Genomic DNA, 16,962 nt, shown 5'->3' with positions numbered 1-16,962 from the left:
TTAGGACTGTTCAGAAAAATAACCTCATTAGATATCAAAAGGTCTGTGTACTCTCTACAAATTATGGAAATAAATTCTTTTGAAGAGCATCTCAGGGATCTTGTTTATTGTTGCAGTCAAAAAAATGTGGGAGTATATTTTCACATTTCTAAATGAAAAATTTTTCTTAACTATAAAGATATACGAAGGATCAGATGGGGAAATTTGTGTAATGACATGTTCAGTGTGGGGGGAAAAAAAGAGAAAAACAGAAAAAAGAAAACTAGTATTTAGCATGAATTTGACAATCATTTCCTGTTGTACTACAGAAAAATTCCTTGGAATAGCTGTGTAGGAAATAAATGATGAATGTCATCACAGTTCATACAATGTAGTATAATTTCCAGTAAAATGCAACTCTACTATGTCTTAAGCATCTTTTGATGGTGATATGATTCTTCTTACAATGTAATATAACTGAAAAACTCAAATAGTCTTGAGAATGTTATCTTAAGAGTTTACAGCCAGCGTTGTGAAGATGTGCTAAATAATTGAATGCTTGGTATCAATATTATCAGAACGGTTCACCTATATAAACAGACCCTATACATTCTGTCTTTCATTTTACATTATTTTTTACTAAATCAGATACTGAAGATTAAAATGTGACCAACTTTAGATCAGCACCAAGCTTCACTCACATTGGTTCTCCCTAGGAATAGTCAAAAATTACCTTCGAAATCTCAACTTTAGAAATGCCACTTTGTTTCTAACTAGTTCAATGTTCATTTTGAAACAGAATTGCCGAAAAGCTCTGCTATTTAATTTCATGGTCTAGCGTAGGCAGTGTTCTAAGGCTGCAGCTTGGTGATCACTGTAGGTCATTTCCCCGTCTTGGCTGTGTATTCCTGTTGTTTCTCTTGTGCCAGTCCTGGCACTAGCACATGTGCAGCTGTTCAGGGATTGTCTCAGGAAATAGATTTAGCAGAAAACTAATTGTTTTATTTTTCTTTGCTATTTTCAGTTGGATCAGTTCCCTGAACTAGCTCACCACATGGCTGTGTGAGCTCTAGTGCCAGCAAAAGGGAGCTGGTGGGAACATTTGCGGTTGGGGACTGGGACCTTGCCTTTCAGCAGTCCTCACTGATGTCTCTTAAAAGTAACTATCAGAGCAAAGATGGGTACAGATGGTAACAGTTCAGTTTTTGTCACTTCAGATTTTGTTTGAACTGGTAACGCAGAATGAAAAGAGATTTTTTGTCTTCTTCAGTTAAAGGCAAAGGTAAAACTTTTAGCAGGAAACCACTTATTTTTGTTGCTTGTAATAAAATACTCCATTTAATTTTCCTTTGGAGAAAAAAAAAAACAAAAAAAACATTTTTCGTCAGTGGTCACATATGTATATGTGTACAAATGCATAACTGCCTTCTTCTCCTTACACTCCATTTATTTTTATTATGAAATTTCTTACATTGCATTTATGAAATTCTTATAAACTAGACTGATAGCATTCAACAACTGTCATGAAAATTCTGTGATAATATAACATAAAAAATAAATGTACAGTTTCCCGATAAACATTCACTTTTCAGCTGTCTTGGTTGGCTGGCTGCAAAAAAACAAAGCAGTGTTTTAATATTACTTTTTTCTTATCTTACTTTAGTTACTGCTTAGAAAATATTACTTATCACATAGCTTGTATGCATCTTTTTATCTTATATGTACCCACTGTCTTCTGCTAGAGTATTCCTTAAACACCCGTTCCCAGATGTTTTTCTTCAAAGTGACCAAAACCAATCTCTCTCTTCACGACTTTGACTACTTTTTTCCGAGAAGGCACACAACTACATATTGTCTCCTCTGCATAATTTTTCTCTCTATCCTCATTTTTTAATGAAATCTTCTAACTATCTTATGCCCTCACAGGCCACATTTGGATGCCTAGGTCATGAGAGAAGACAGGATTATTTTCTTCAAACATTACTAAATTCATCTCACTTCATTTAACTGACAGAAAGCTTTTGAAAAGCTGGGTTATATCTTTTCCAGGATTTTTAGTTGGCTTGTTTCTTTGTTTTCTCACCAGTATCTTTCTTTTGTGAGTATGAGGATTCATATGTCCCTTTCTGTGCTACCTGAAATCTAATTGAGAAAGAATGTAAAATGTGCATTAGACAGATGCCCAAATTGCACACATCTATGTCTTGGTTTTGAAAGGGATGCATAGGGTTAATGTGACAAGTTGGGAAAATAAATGTTATAGAAAACAATGTGGCTGTACATTATAAGATAGTATAAGCTTTCTCACTAATATATATATGTGTGTGTGTGTTTATACATATAAAAGGATAAGTATAAAATGTATATGTATGTGTATGTGTATATGTATATGTATATGTATATGTATATGTATATGTATATAAAAAAAGATAGAAGAGAAAAAGAAAGAAGGAAAGGAGAAGGGGGGAAAGGGGAGGAGAGGAGAGGAGAGGAGAGGAGCAGGAGAGGGGAGAGGGACGAGGAAGAGCGCAAGAGGAAGAGGCAAAGGGTGAGGAGAGGAGGAGGAGGACGGAGAGGAAGGAGAGGAGAGGCAGAGGGAGAAGGAAGCGAACGAGGAGGAGAGATTAAGAGAGGAGAGGCAGAGAGGAGAGGAGAGGAGAGGAAAGAGGACCGAGGAGAGGAAAGGAGAGGAGAGGAGAGGAGAAGGAAGAGGAGAGGGAGAAGGAAGGAGGAGGAGTGAAAGAAGAGGATGTGGACAAGAAGAGGAGAGTATAAGAAGAGTGAAGGAGAAGAGGAGAAAAAAAAGAGTAGAGCACCATAATAGAATATGGTAAAAGAATCTATTATCTAATGTAGACAGGCTTCCATTGGCTTGATGTTTTGAAAGTTTTGTTGCAATTAATTGAAGGAGTTCTTTCTTCTACATATATTAAGAAACTATTTAATAGCGTCTTCTTCAGGGATCCTATTACCCCAGCTCTTAGAAGATAATGTTTAGATATCCATTTTTGTAATTCTCTCATAACTTTACCTTGAATACCAGATTTCATGGGAGGATAGATGCTAAGCCCTAAAGATTACAACTATTGCAAAATTTAAATAAACCTATAATTAACCTGTTCAATAAAGTGGTTTTGTAATTTTAGCACAGCTAGTTCTTCTCAGTAAAGTTCACTTATACTTACAAATAAATTTTCTGTAATTCCACTCAGTAAGTGTTAGATTGGAATCTTGAAGCCTTAGAAAAAGGTTTACCTTGTTACCAAAGCATATCATTTATGTCACATATTTATTTTGTATTATTTAACTGAAATAGAAAGTTCTTGACCCAGATATATCATTATTAAGCTTCTACTGGCTTTGGCAGTTTCAGTGGGATTTTAATGCAGTTCAAGGTTTCATATGGAGTTCACAGCTGCTGAGTAGAAAGCCATATTCAAGAAACTGACCTTTATATATTGTATCTCATTCTTAAGCTTTAGAATTTAACAATAAGGGGTGGTCATGGAGAGAGAAATATTAAGATGCTGCCTATTTTATTCAATATATGTGTTAGATTACTAAAGTAATTTCCTACTGTCACACAGAACAGAAAATCTATTTGTCCAAAGCGAATTCCTGGATCTTGTGTAAAACAGTTTCATTATTGTCATCAGGGATCAGCCATCATTCTTTGCTTTACACCCTTAAGGGGTTAGATTCAGATTTTATTTATTTATTTATTTGTTATTATTGTTATTTTTGAGGATCTGTTTTAGTAACACAAAGATTGCAATATTGGCCTTTGCATGTTAATGCATGATTTGGAATGTGTCTGTATGTATGTATGCTGGTTATTTAATGATAAGAGACGCTTTAACACTGATTACAGGGAAAAGCAACGGTGTATTTTGACTCTGCTAAGCAGTGCCAAGCTATTAAGTTTTACTGTAGCTTTTCAGTATCAGTTAGAAGGATCTCTGATGAGAAGACAATTTACTGAATGTACTACATTTATGTTTTTATATCTCAAGCTTCAACAAGATAAGCCATGGACACTAAAACATAGTATGTTTTCTATGGAAAAATCAATTATAAAGCTTATTAATATAAAACACTTTTAAAATCTGTGAAGATCAGATAGCCTACTGAATGAATCTGCATCAGAGAAACAGCTGCACTTAACTACCGTATCATTACAGATAATAGTAACTTACATGCAAAAAAGAATTCATCCTCAGAAAAAAAAATTAAAAAAAAAAAATCTCTTGTTTGCTTTTACAGTAGTTTCATCAGTAGTTTCCTTTTTTGTTTTTTCCCCTAAAATTAAAAACAGCATATATTGATATTCTACACTTGTATTTTTATAGGATAGGTTCCATTTACTGAGAAACAATTTGTATAGTCAGTAAACTTTTAACGGTTTTTATCTTTTTACTAATAGCATGTATGGCTTTTGCAAAGATTGTTTGATGCTTATTTCCATCTATAATAGTCTCTGAGACAGTAAGATAGTTAGGAGTGACAATTTTGAAGACAGTGCGGGAATCTGAAATGGCAGTAGTCAAGATGAGTAGCAGTGTATTATAACTTTACTTTGTGCTGTGAATGCCTCTTTGGTCTAACACCATTTCTTTATACAATTAAAAGAGTATCCATATACAAGAAGGCTGATGTTAATATACTATCCTGCTAGGTTTTGGACTGATAGCTAATGCTATTTGCCAAGAAATTCCATGGAGGTTGTTTTAAAATCTATGTATCTATAATAAATGTCAGCTTTACTTTACCCAACGAAAACCAGATATAAGAAGGAAGAGCAACATAGTCCATTTCAGCAAGAAAAATCATTTAAGAATATACTATATATATGTTGTTATATGTAAATCTTAGTTTTATGAGGGTGGGTTTTTTGTTTGTTTGTTTGTTTTTCTTCTATTGTTGTTTTTTTTAAAGATTCACCTGCAGTTTTTAGAATCTTTATGAAGGGAAATGAAGAAACCAGTGAAGAAGGGTTTTAAAAAGGCTTTTTCTAAAGACTTTTTTAAAAAGGCTTTTTTTTTTTTTTTTTTTTTTTTTTTTTTTCCTGCATGGAACAAGTCTCCTTTATTCCTTTCACACACACACCCAAATCATTGTTGACAGCCTTTTAAAAACATGCTGAAAATTTAAAGCAGCACCAGTGTTTGATGTGAGACTGTTAAAAATTTTAAAGAATTTCTTTATTTCACATACTCTTCCAAAACAAAACAAGAAGATGTTTTAATAGAAGGGATATTTAAACTAAGCTGTTGGTTTGTGGTTTTTTTGTTTTGTTTTGTTTTGTTTTTTCATTCCTTATCTGCTCCTGACATTTTTTTCCCTGCTTGGAGTATAATCCTTTGTTTTCAACACTTAGTTATTTCTGACATAACTGGTTATGATATCAAACACAGAAGATTTTAACTATAAACAGAAAATGAATGAATTACATCTTAAGATGAAAGACAAATACAAAATGAGTTCAAAAAAAGTTTTCTATAACTTTTATGTAACAGAGATTCTCCTTCAAAGTAAGCTTTCCTCTTTAAGTGCACTTAAGTAATATACAAATGTACCTTCTTAGATGCCATTGGAAAATAATTTTATGCAGTCTCATTTTGTCATAGGATTATTGCTTGATATGATAGAGGAAATGTGTTTATTCTCAAGAGGAAGTGGCAAAAGCTTTAGATGTGTTTATGTCTGCTTTTGAACAGTTGGTCATTTTCCTTTGAGATTCAACAGGAAATCTCTCATTCAGGCATTTTCAATTCTATTTCTAGGAACAAGATGCAAAACAAAACAAAACAAAACAAAAACAAAAACAAAAACAAAAAGCACCTCATGCAAAAAATATGGATTTGTCCCCCTTATAACCTGTGAATGGCAGCCTAGCCTTTTCTGTATGCTGTGAAAACTCTGTCTTAGAAGAAACATGTAATTCCACTAGCAAGTTGGCATGAGGTTGTATTGCAGTTCATGCATTATGTTTTTGTAATGCTTTGTGTAACTGTCATTCTGTTAGCTTGTTTCTTACATAATATACTACTATCCTTTTGTGTATTCATTAGTTATATGATATTCTTACTGCAGTTTCTGACATTGGCAAAAGACAGTGAAAATGTTCAGTTTTATGGGTAGTTAACTACTTTCTTCAGTCGTGCAGTCTATTTGCATTGACATTATGTTAAATTTCTTTATTGTATTCTTCTTTTTCTAACTAGAATTCATTTTTTTCTTGTGAACTCATGTTTTTGATCTAATTTGGGGCTCAGATTACACCCGCAGTACTGGGAAATTTTGTATGAACCATACTTCCTTCTCCTTCTGGGTCTGTGAATCCTCTGTAGTAACTAGCAGTGTCCCCCTACACACAAACCCAGACCTGCTAGCTCTTCACATGTTGTCCTAGTAACCCTAAGTAGAGCATTGTTCCATGAGAGCAAGAGTCTTACACCAGGAATTTTGTTCTTCTCCTTCCTTTCTCAGTATTACACCAGTACATATTCTCAGGCGACTGGCAGTGTTAGCAAGGAATTAGCCTGTTAGTTAGCCTGAAGATAAACTTCACATTGAGCAGGTGTAGAGATTAGTGTGGTAGTGAGTCCTTCAAAATTCTTCCAGAAACATTTTCTTGTTACCATGATTCATAGTAAGAGAACTATTTTGTGTAGGTTGCATCATATACATATTTCTCAAGTATTTTCCTAGTTAGGGTTTTTGTTTGTTAGTTTGTTTTTGTTTTTTCCTAGTTAAGGTTTTTTGCTTTCTTCAGCAGCCAACTATCTAGAGCACAATAGCTGAAAGATTAGTCAAAGCATGGGAGGGTAATAACGGTATTATGGATATCTTTATTTCCTTTGCACAAAGCACCCATATTCCAGAGTTATATTATTAAGAAATCCAGTTCTTTGTTAATGACAGCTTTATTGAAGACAAGCTTTTAGAATGAATATACTAGAAATCCTATTAAAGTGCCATCCATTAAACCATTAAACCACTCATTAAAACTGTTAGTACAGACTTGTTATTCATGAGTTATTGGTCTTTCACATTTCTGAAATGTGTCTGCCAATACCGCTCTACTCTTTGTTCCAGTATGGCTATTAAATCTGAGGAAATATAGATTGATGTTCTTTAGCCAAAATAAATAAATAAATAAATAAAAAATTAAAAAAATAAAAAAAAATTAAAAAAAAAAAAGGAAATGTTGTTTCCACAGAATGGTTTGGATTGGTGAGAAAAGGAGCAAAGATTAAAGTGAGGGCCCATTCAATATAATTTATACTAAATACATCTGCAAGCAGGACTCAGTATTAATCACTGAGATACACTATATACGTCATACAAAGAAGTAGGTGTGGCATATAGTATACTGCTGTGTTTTAAGGATCCTCATCTACTTGTACAATGTTTAAATTTTTTCAAGGAATGGAAAACCTGCTTTAGATCACCTAAACATTAAGAACTGAAAAATGGAAGAATACAGGGCAGATAAGTTTAAGTTTTAAATACAAAGTATTATTAATAAATTATATACACATTAACTATAATTTAGAGCTGAAGTTCTTTTGATAATGCATGAAAATCTACTTAGAACATGATTTTCTAAGTGAAATTGTAAACAACTGTAAACAATTGTTAAAAAATGTAAAACATTCATTATAAAAAAAACTTTTTTTTAGTAAAAACAGTGAAGATTCTTCTGTTAAAAACATAAAAAATGCACATCAGCCTTACTTCTTGCTGAGGAAACATGTAAACATTGTATTTGTGTATGTACCTCTCAAAAAAGTTGTAATGGTTTGTGTAGATGTGATTTATTCTTGGTCAGGTAATTGCTTTATTTAAAAAACTCTTTAAGTATAACACTTTTAATTTTTTTATTATTATTATTATTACTTTTCTTTTTTTTTTTTTTTTGTATCTTTCATTTATTTTGGAATTACTATCTTCTACACTGTTACTAGACCTCTGAATAGAACACATATAACTGTGTAGAATACTGAAAATATAACCAATGAACATCCCGCATAATTTGCTGTATTCATAGAAAAACAGAATCGTTGAATGGCTTGGATTGTAAAGGACCCTCCATCAGCCTTTTTATAAAACATGGGTGCTCCAGCCCTCTGATCATCTTCATGGCCCTCCTCTGGACCCCCTCCAACAGTTCTGTGTCTTTCTTGTGCCAGGAGCTACAAAGCTGGAGGCAGTACCTCTGGTAGGGCCTCTTAAGGACATAGTAGAGGGAGACTGCCACTTTTCTCACTCTGGTGGCAGTCCTTCATTTGATGCACTGCTAGCTCATGTCAATTCATCTGCCAGAACCCCCATGTCATTCTCTGCAGGGCTGCTCTCAATGAATTCTTCCCTCAGTCTGTAAACAGATCTGTATTGCCCTGACTCAAGTGCAGCACCTTACATTTGGTTTATATGGGCCCACTTCTCAAGCTTCTCCCTTTGAGTGGCATCCCTTCTTTCTGCGCTGTATCAACTGCAGCCCTCAGATTAGTGTTGTCTGCAAACCTACTGACAGTGCACTCAATCTCATTGTCTAGGTCAATGATGACAACATTAAAGAGCGCTAATTTTCAACACGTATGGAAATCATTCATCTCTGACCTCCTTCTAGACAAAGAGCCATTACTCACAAATCTCTGGCTGCAACCATCCAATGAATTCCCTATCCAGAGAACAGTCAAATCTTTAAATCTATGTCTTTCAAGTTTATAGATAAGAATGTGGTGCAGACAAATCTCAAAGGCTTTGCAGAACTCCAGATATGTGACATCAGTTCCTCTTCTTGCTGTCATTCCATAAGTACCACAGTAATGACTGGGCAAAGTCATCAGCCTTTGGTGAAGTCAAGCTGGCTGTCTCATATGCTTTAATATAGCTTCCAGGAAGATCTGTTCCATGGTCTTCCCAGAGACAGAGTAGTTTTCAGTTTCCCAGGTCTTACCTTCTATCACTTTTAGTGTCAGTCAGGAACTTCATCTGACAGCTGTGACTTTTCAGACTTGATGGAACGCTGCTTGGCAACAACTTCCAGTTACTTCAGGATCTTGGGATATATGTCATTTGGCCCCATAGACTTGTACTCATTCACTGTAATAAACTTGAATTTGCACTGCTCTTACTGTGGGGGAGATTTTGCACCCTCAACAACTGCCTAGAGTTTCAGGGACATAAGAAGTATGGGAAACCTGACTGCTGCTGAATGCTAAGGCAAAAAACATGCTAAGTAAGCCTTCACGGTTGAAATTCTCCATCAGGATGAAAACCCATGAGCACAATGCTTTTTGTAGCTGAGGCAAGAAGGTCTCATAAAAAGGTTCCCATTAATCAGGTGGCCTGTAAAAAGCCCTGGCTACCAGATGTCTTTCATTGGTCTGATCCCTATTCTTTTTCCACAAACCCTCAGCATGATCCTGGCTGTTTCTCAGAGGCAGCTCTTTGCAGTCTCTTACATAGACGGCAACTCCTCCACCACTCCTACACAGCCTATCTCTTCTAAAAACTGTGAAGCCCTCAACTGTAGTATTCCATTTGTTCGATTCATCCCAACATGTTTCTATGATCATGATTAGATCGTAGTTTCTAATTGCAGTACTGTTTCCATCTCTTCCTTTTTATTTTCCATGATGCATGCGTTAGTGTAGAGAAACTTCAGCTGAGCTACCATGAAACCTTCTTGGAGAAGCCCTCCCTCATTTCTTATTTCCTGTTATTTCCTGAAGTGACTTTGTTCCCTGATTCTTCTTTACCACTCATAAGTCTATCCCAAGATAGACTGAGATCTAATCTCAAGGAAGAAGTAACATCATTCTCATAATACTGGTGAAATAAACTGTAAGATACATAAAGATTCTTAAGAATCATGCAGAGTTATGGATAGTCAAATAGAAGTTATTAATCTAATGAATGTATATTAATTGCATAAATTAATTTAGCCCATGTTTATTGTATGATAATACCTACTGTAATAGGTTACAGGTCTTATTTTTCATTTAATTAACAAAGAATGGACTTGCAACTGGTGTAATAGAATCTGTGGGGAGTCATTGTAAGTAATGTAAATATGATGGTTTGCTGCTGTAGTTGCTGTATGGAGCTTAGCTGCTGGTCCACTACTGTCTAGGCATATGTCCTTGATAGTTTTCAGTAATTTAGAGCAAGTTGGCACAGGGAACAGATGATTTTTACAAGGACTGAGCAAAGGATGTGTGTTGTAAACACGAGCTATCTATATATACGGTGATAGAATGCTTTTAAAGTCTCTGATGATACAGAAAGTAAAACAATATGTGATTCATTATGACTTCTCAATGCAAAGTGACCTTCTATACAGCCTTCTATACATGACAGACAGAAGCATGTACCATCTACCACTTATTTAGCATTTGCCCCTATGTATGTATATGTCAATCTTAGAGGAAACAGTACAGCATTTAGTTCTCCTAGTGAAGCATCAAAGAATGCAGGAAAAACTTCAGTACACATAAACCTAACGAGGCCAAAGGTATTGCACTTTAGGCAGGGCAATCCCAGATGTGTGTACAAAGTGGGAGGAGAATTCATTGAGAGCAGCTGTGCACAGAAAGACATTGGGATCTTGACAGGTGAAAAGCTTAACACGAGCCAGCAGTGAGTGCTTGCAGCCCAGAAAACCAGCTGTATTTTGAGCTGCATCAGAAAAAGCTTGTCCACAAGAGTGAGGGAAGTGGTTGTCCTACTCTGCATGGAGTACCATGTCTGGGTCTGGGGCTCCCAGCCCAGTTTTGTTTTGTTTAGCCTGGAGGAGACTTCATTGTGGCCTTTCATTTTTTAAATAAATCTTATAAGGAAGATGGAAACCAACCTTTTAAATGTAGACAGGACAAGGAAATAAAAAATCAGCAGTCATTACACTTTCCCTTGTTCCCTGAGCAGTACTTTTATGAAGTGTTGGTCCAGAGCCAAACTGCAAAATAAATTAAAAAAACAAACAAGCAAACAAAAAAACCTAATAGTCAAAAACAAGACCTTTTCCTTTTAGAAATTCTCTTCAGTTTTACTTTTTATTTAGTAAACAGGACACTGAGTTGTTTGAACATGTGCATTTTGTAATAGATCAGTATAAAAGCATTTATTTTCTTCTTCCCTGTGTTTCTAAGATTTTTGACTTTTTTTTTTTTTCCCATTCCCTACTATATTGCTCACTTGCAAAGCAATGAAAAGAAAAAGTGATGGATAATGTACCTTCGCCTTTCTGAAGAGAAGGCAGTTACCTTGGATTTGAAGAGCTTATGGTTAAAATTTGTGATGAGAATTTCAGATGCATAAAATCTAAATGTTTGAGATTATACTATGTGATATGCTACTAGATTTGCCAAAGTAATAATTTTCTTTCAAAGGAAAGATGTTTTTATGGTAAAGTGATTGGGGCATATAGTTTGTAAACTTCCTAAAAACAAGTATGTAGTGTTTAGATAAAAAAATCTGTTTACTTTCTTTCTTTTTCTCTTTTTAAGTCTATTGACCCAGGCCAACAGTTTACATGGGAACACTCTAACCTGGAAGTAAACAAACCAAAGAATAGATATGCAAATGTAATTGCATATGACCATTCTCGTGTGCTACTTTCAGCAATTGAAGGTAAGGAGAACTTTACTGTTAAATTAAATAAATACTGAAATCCACTGTAGTTCTAGTTCCAAATATCTTGGCATGTTAAAAAATAAAAATAAATAAATAAATAAATAAAAATAAAATAAAATAAAATAAAAAAACTAGTTACAATTACTTCCTACCAGTACATTTCTATAATGACAGTCCTCTAATTTTCATTCATAGTAATTCATTATGAAACTATACTCAACTTGACACAGGGTCACATACAGCACCAAATGATAACAGCACCAAGTCTCTGCATGTATGCCAAAGTATTATCTAAAGTAAACCATCATTGTTGTTTACTTGTGCTTCTGTTTACTTGTGCTTCTTCTGGAGAACAAGAAGAGCAATTATAAGTGAATTAAGGTTCTTACCTAACAATGACATTTTCAACGTACTTGATTATTGTGTTTCAGTTGTCTTAATCTAGGAAAATAAATCTATTAAACTTTGTGTTTTCAGGGAAAATATGAACATCTGTATTAAAAATTCCTTTTTATTTCTTTTTCATTTATTAAATGAATATTAAGTAAAAGTAACTAAGCAAATGCACTTATACAAACATTGTTGGAACTTCAGTATTTTAATGCCAAAAATCTGGCAGAGGGGTATAATTATTTTCATTATAACTTTTTTTTGTCACGTAACTCTCCAAAAACATTTTAGATTCTTTACTTAACCTGTCCAAAATGACTAGCCTTAGGAATTTAATCTGTTTTAGTAAGAGCTAAAGCAACACAAATTTCTTGTTTTCACTGGAGGGTTTTTCTTTTCTTACCAGTTTTGTCTTAACATTAAGCTTCTTCCTAGTATGAGGCCAGATTTACATTTTTATTTTTTTTTTCTATATCATTGACAGTTATTAATCATGGTCAGAATAAAATAGTTTATATATTAAATTGAAATGGTTTATATGAAAAAGAAAATTGTCTTAGTTACTTAACAGTCTTGTGAAGGATATATAAGATCTTGGGTATTCAAGGTCATACTCTGAAACTAGCATGCTACTAGTCAAACAGCAGAGTTTAGATTTGTGATTATAGTTTCTTATATTTGGCTACCTCAGAGTTGAAGACATTAGATGTAGGAGGAGCAATATTTATAGGTGTCATCATATAGTTTTATTAACAGCTGGTTGGTGATGAGAAAAGCAGTGTCACTGACACTTTTTGAGGTCTTGTTTATACAGATAAGAACTTCTCAAAGATCAGAAAATTCAGTGACAGACTTGAAGAATTTGCACCTGATCATCTGTGTACACTTGTTCTGTCTCTGAAGCTTGAGATGTAGTACTGACAACATTTTTTTTATTGGCACAATATTTTGCATTGTTTTGTAAAAAAGTAGCAGTATAGAGCACTGCTACCCCCTGATAGAACTATGTCTGAACACTGCCAAAAATGTATTTTAATTAGTGTTGTATTCAGTGCAATTCAAGAAAAGTATCCTGTTCTGTGTCACTGATAAAGAGAACTAGATAGTCAAGAAAAATGTTGTATAAAGAAAAACAAATGAGATTTTGATCCATCTGATACATAAATTCCCTGCTAGAGAATCATAGAGTCACAGAATCAAAGAATAGTTAAGTTAGGAAGAAACCTCTTAAGGTCATCTGATCCTACCTATCTGCTCAAGTGAGGCAATATATAGCAGGTTCCATAGGACCATGTTCAGATGGCTTTCAAAGATTGCCCAGGAAGGAGACTTCACAATCATCCTGGGCAACCTGCTCCAGTTCTTCATAACTTGTACAATGAAGTAATCCTTCCAGTGTTCCAGTTTGTGTCCATTCTCTCTTGTCCTGTCACTGGACATCACTGATGTCTCCATTGCATCCTCTCTTCAGGTTTCTAGGTACATTGATAAGAGAAACTTTGAATATCATTAAATATAGATATATATATTTAGATTACTATACAAGTTAATCAGGGTCTAAATTTGGCCTTTTCTGTATTGTTTTACAAATATACAAAGAGTATTTGTTTGGATGTTATGTATAATTCTTATCTGCAGTAATTTAGAGTCAGTAAGAAAACTCATATTGGCAACAAGCCATGAGTAATTAGTGTACTCTTTCTGACTTGCATTCTACACCTAGTCACTCCACCGCTGCTTTTAAGAAAAAATATGAAAATAATTCCGTCGTAGAAATTTGTTCAAAATTACCTGAATTATGAAACACTAAACTCTTTCAAAGTATTTATTTTGGCATCTTTTATAGTGCTCATTACACATGCAAATATTCAGACTTTTATTTGTGTCCTATTTCCTAGACCTCTATAATTACCTGCAGTAAGGAATTATACCACATAAATACTCACTCTGCAATAAATATTTTTATATTCTAAAATTTCATTTTAAAATCTCCACCAGGAGTCTTCTTGGAATGAAAACTCTCAATAGTTGTAATTTACATTTCCACCTGAAGGAAAACTTTACTTTGCAAAATTTATTGTTGATATACATTCTGGAAATTCCATCTGGCGTGTTTTAATCTTTGGTTACACCAGGGAGGGGCATTTGAAAGGAAAGTGAAATTTTCTGCTATAATGAAAAAATAAAAGAATATATTGAAATTTATTGTATTCATCTAGGTGAATCTGAGCCCAGAGTTTACAGATCAACAGCAAGGTCTATATTCCTAATCCTGTAAGGAATAATAATAATAATAATAATAATAATAATAATAATAATAATAATAATAATAATAATAATAATAATAATAATAAATGATTAAAATATTAAAAATATTAAAAATATTAAAAATATTTTAAAATCTGTATTTTAAAAACAATTGCCAGTTCTTTTAGTAGATGTCCAAGACTTAAGGCCTGCCATATGTGACATAGCTTTACATAATGCTAGTGATGAAAAAAGTAAAGATACCTAATAATAATAATTTCTTCCAGAGATGTATCTAAATCTTCCCTATTCCAGTGTAAACTCATTTTGTATTGTCCTGTCATTACTTGCCCTTTTAAAAAGTCCCTCCCCAGCTTTCCTGTAGGCCCCCTTCAGGTACTGAAGGCCACTATAAGATCTCCCTGGAGATCTCTCTCTGTCCCCATGGGGAAGTGCTCCAGCCTTCTGATCATGTTCATGGCCCTCCTCTGGACTCTCTCCAGTGCCTCAGTGTTGTTCTTGTGCTGGGAGCCCCAGAACTGGATGCAGTACTCCAGGTGGGATATCATGAGAGCAGAGTGGAGGGGCAGTGTCACTTCCCTTGACCTGCAAGTCACTCTTTTCTTGATGCAGCCCAGGATACTGGCAGGTCATGTCGAGTTTCATCTACTGACACCTTCAAACCCTTCTTATCAGGGCCACTGTCAAGCCATTATCCACCCAGCCTGTATTTGTCCTTGGGATTGCCCTGCCCAGGTGCAGGACCTTGCACTAGGCCTTGTTGAACTTCATATAAGGTTGGTATGGGCTCACCTCTCAAACCTTTTCAGGTCCTTCTGGATGTCATCCCTTCCCTTTAATGTGTCAGCTGCACCACTCATCTTGGTGTCATCTGCAGACCTACTGAGGAGGCACTCTATTGCACTGTCCATGTTGACTACACAGGTGCTAAATAGCACTGGTCCCAGCACTGATCCCTGAGGAATACCTCTCATCACTGACCTCCACCTGCATATTGAGCCTTTGACCACAACTCTCTGAGTGTAGCCATGTAGCCAATTCCTTATTCATTGAGTTCTCCATCCATCAAATCCATTCTTCTTCAAATCCTTTCTTGAAAATATAAGTTATGTTTCCCCTTTTCCAGTTATTTATTTATTTTTATTGATGTGACACTTAGTAGATTTGAATTTCTACTATATCTCTGTCTATAATATAAATGATTTAAATAAAGAAAAAAGTAAGAAGCTGCAAGTATTGTTATTAATTTGGCTGCCAGTTAATAGTCTGTTAGTATCAGGTGTGTAGGTCATGGTCGCTAGATTTAGAAAGAAATCTGTTCAATATGTATCATTAAAAATATCTGGAATATACATATTATTCTCACTTTCTCACATTGTAGCTATACTGTATTCTGATAACAAAATATAATTAAATACCATTTCTCTTCTCCAAGTATAGACTGCTATAAGAACTGCATAAGTATTGCAGTGATAATAGGTTACAGAAGAATGATTTAGACTGCATAATGATAACCTCACCAGCAATGCTTGGAGAAGTTGCATGGGTTTAATTCTGGCCTGTGAATTCACTATGGTGTTATAATCTGAAGACAAAAATTGAGTAATTTATTCTGCTGAAAACTGTCTTTTTCGTGTATACATACCCATCTGGAGGGCTTCAGCAAAATGTCTCATTTTTAAATAGAGGACAAGGATTCAGCACCTCACAACTTGCAATGCATTCTCATGTTGAAACTGGTTGAGGGTTTTTTTTTCTTATTAATTTTGTTTGTTTGCATATATATCTTATCAAACGAGAAATCATTTCAGTTCATTTAAGTATAGGCACTGATGGCCCTTTTAGTGTGCCATTTAGATACACAAACAAGAAGATACATCCAACAAGAATCATTTGTCAAGTTAGTTCAGTGCTACTCATTCTCAGAGCTGGAGCTTTAAAAGTTTTGGACACCTGTAAACTGATCACAGTATGATGATTTCATGTTGGATTTGGATATCTGCTGTGCACTATCATGCAAACTATTGATATCACAGTGCGCTATGCCATTGTGCTGTCAGAATCTGTTATCGGTGGCTCTGTCATACTGCACTGAATAAGCAATTTGTTTTCATTCTGCTTGTCTTAAAATTAGCAAGTTACGCAACATTTAAAGTAATTATTATTATTATGAAAAGCATCACTATTTTTTTTCTTAACAGAGCTCTTGATTTTTCTGGACTGTTTCTCTGCTATTCTTTCCATGAAACTTTCTGTTTTCTGTATCCTACATCCTTTAGAATCATAGAATCATAGAATTACCCAGGCTGGAGAAGACCTTGAAGATCATCAAGTCCAACTGCAGTCTAACCTGTACCCTAAATCTAAAAACTCTACACTAAATCATATCCCTGAGCACCATATCCAAACAGCTCTTAAACACAACCAGGGATGGCGATTCAACCACCTCCCTGGGGAGCCTATTCCAGTACCTAACTACCCTTTCTGTCAAGAAGTTCTTCCTAATATCCAACCTAAACTTGCCCTGGCACAACTTGAGGCCATTTCCTCTCATCCTGTCACTTTAATATACAGCTCCCATGTATTCCTTACATCTTACTTTTTCCATATTTTCTTGTCTGCCTCTTTCAAATATTTTCCTTCTCTCTGCACAATACCTTTCTTTGTCCTGCTGAATTTTGC

General features: G+C 34.7%; 1 protein-coding gene across 42 annotated transcripts in view; it reads left to right on the top strand.

Moving 5' to 3' along the window:
* The window catches only part of PTPRD (protein tyrosine phosphatase receptor type D), a 1,051,440-nt gene that overhangs the window by 970,444 nt on the left and 64,034 nt on the right, over nucleotides 1–16,962 (top strand). For all 42 annotated transcript variants that reach the window (XM_032441550.1, XM_015848960.2, XM_015848962.2 and 39 more), the window contains one exon: nucleotides 11,496–11,619. In XM_032441550.1, the coding sequence (XP_032297441.1) occupies nucleotides 11,496–11,619 (124 nt within the window). The remainder of the gene's footprint in view (nucleotides 1–11,495; nucleotides 11,620–16,962) is intronic.

Source organism: Coturnix japonica, chromosome Z, assembly GCF_001577835.2.
Source record: "Coturnix japonica isolate 7356 chromosome Z, Coturnix japonica 2.1, whole genome shotgun sequence".
NCBI lineage: Eukaryota > Metazoa > Chordata > Aves > Galliformes > Phasianidae > Coturnix > Coturnix japonica.
This window is presented reverse-complemented; position numbering and strand designations above follow the sequence as displayed.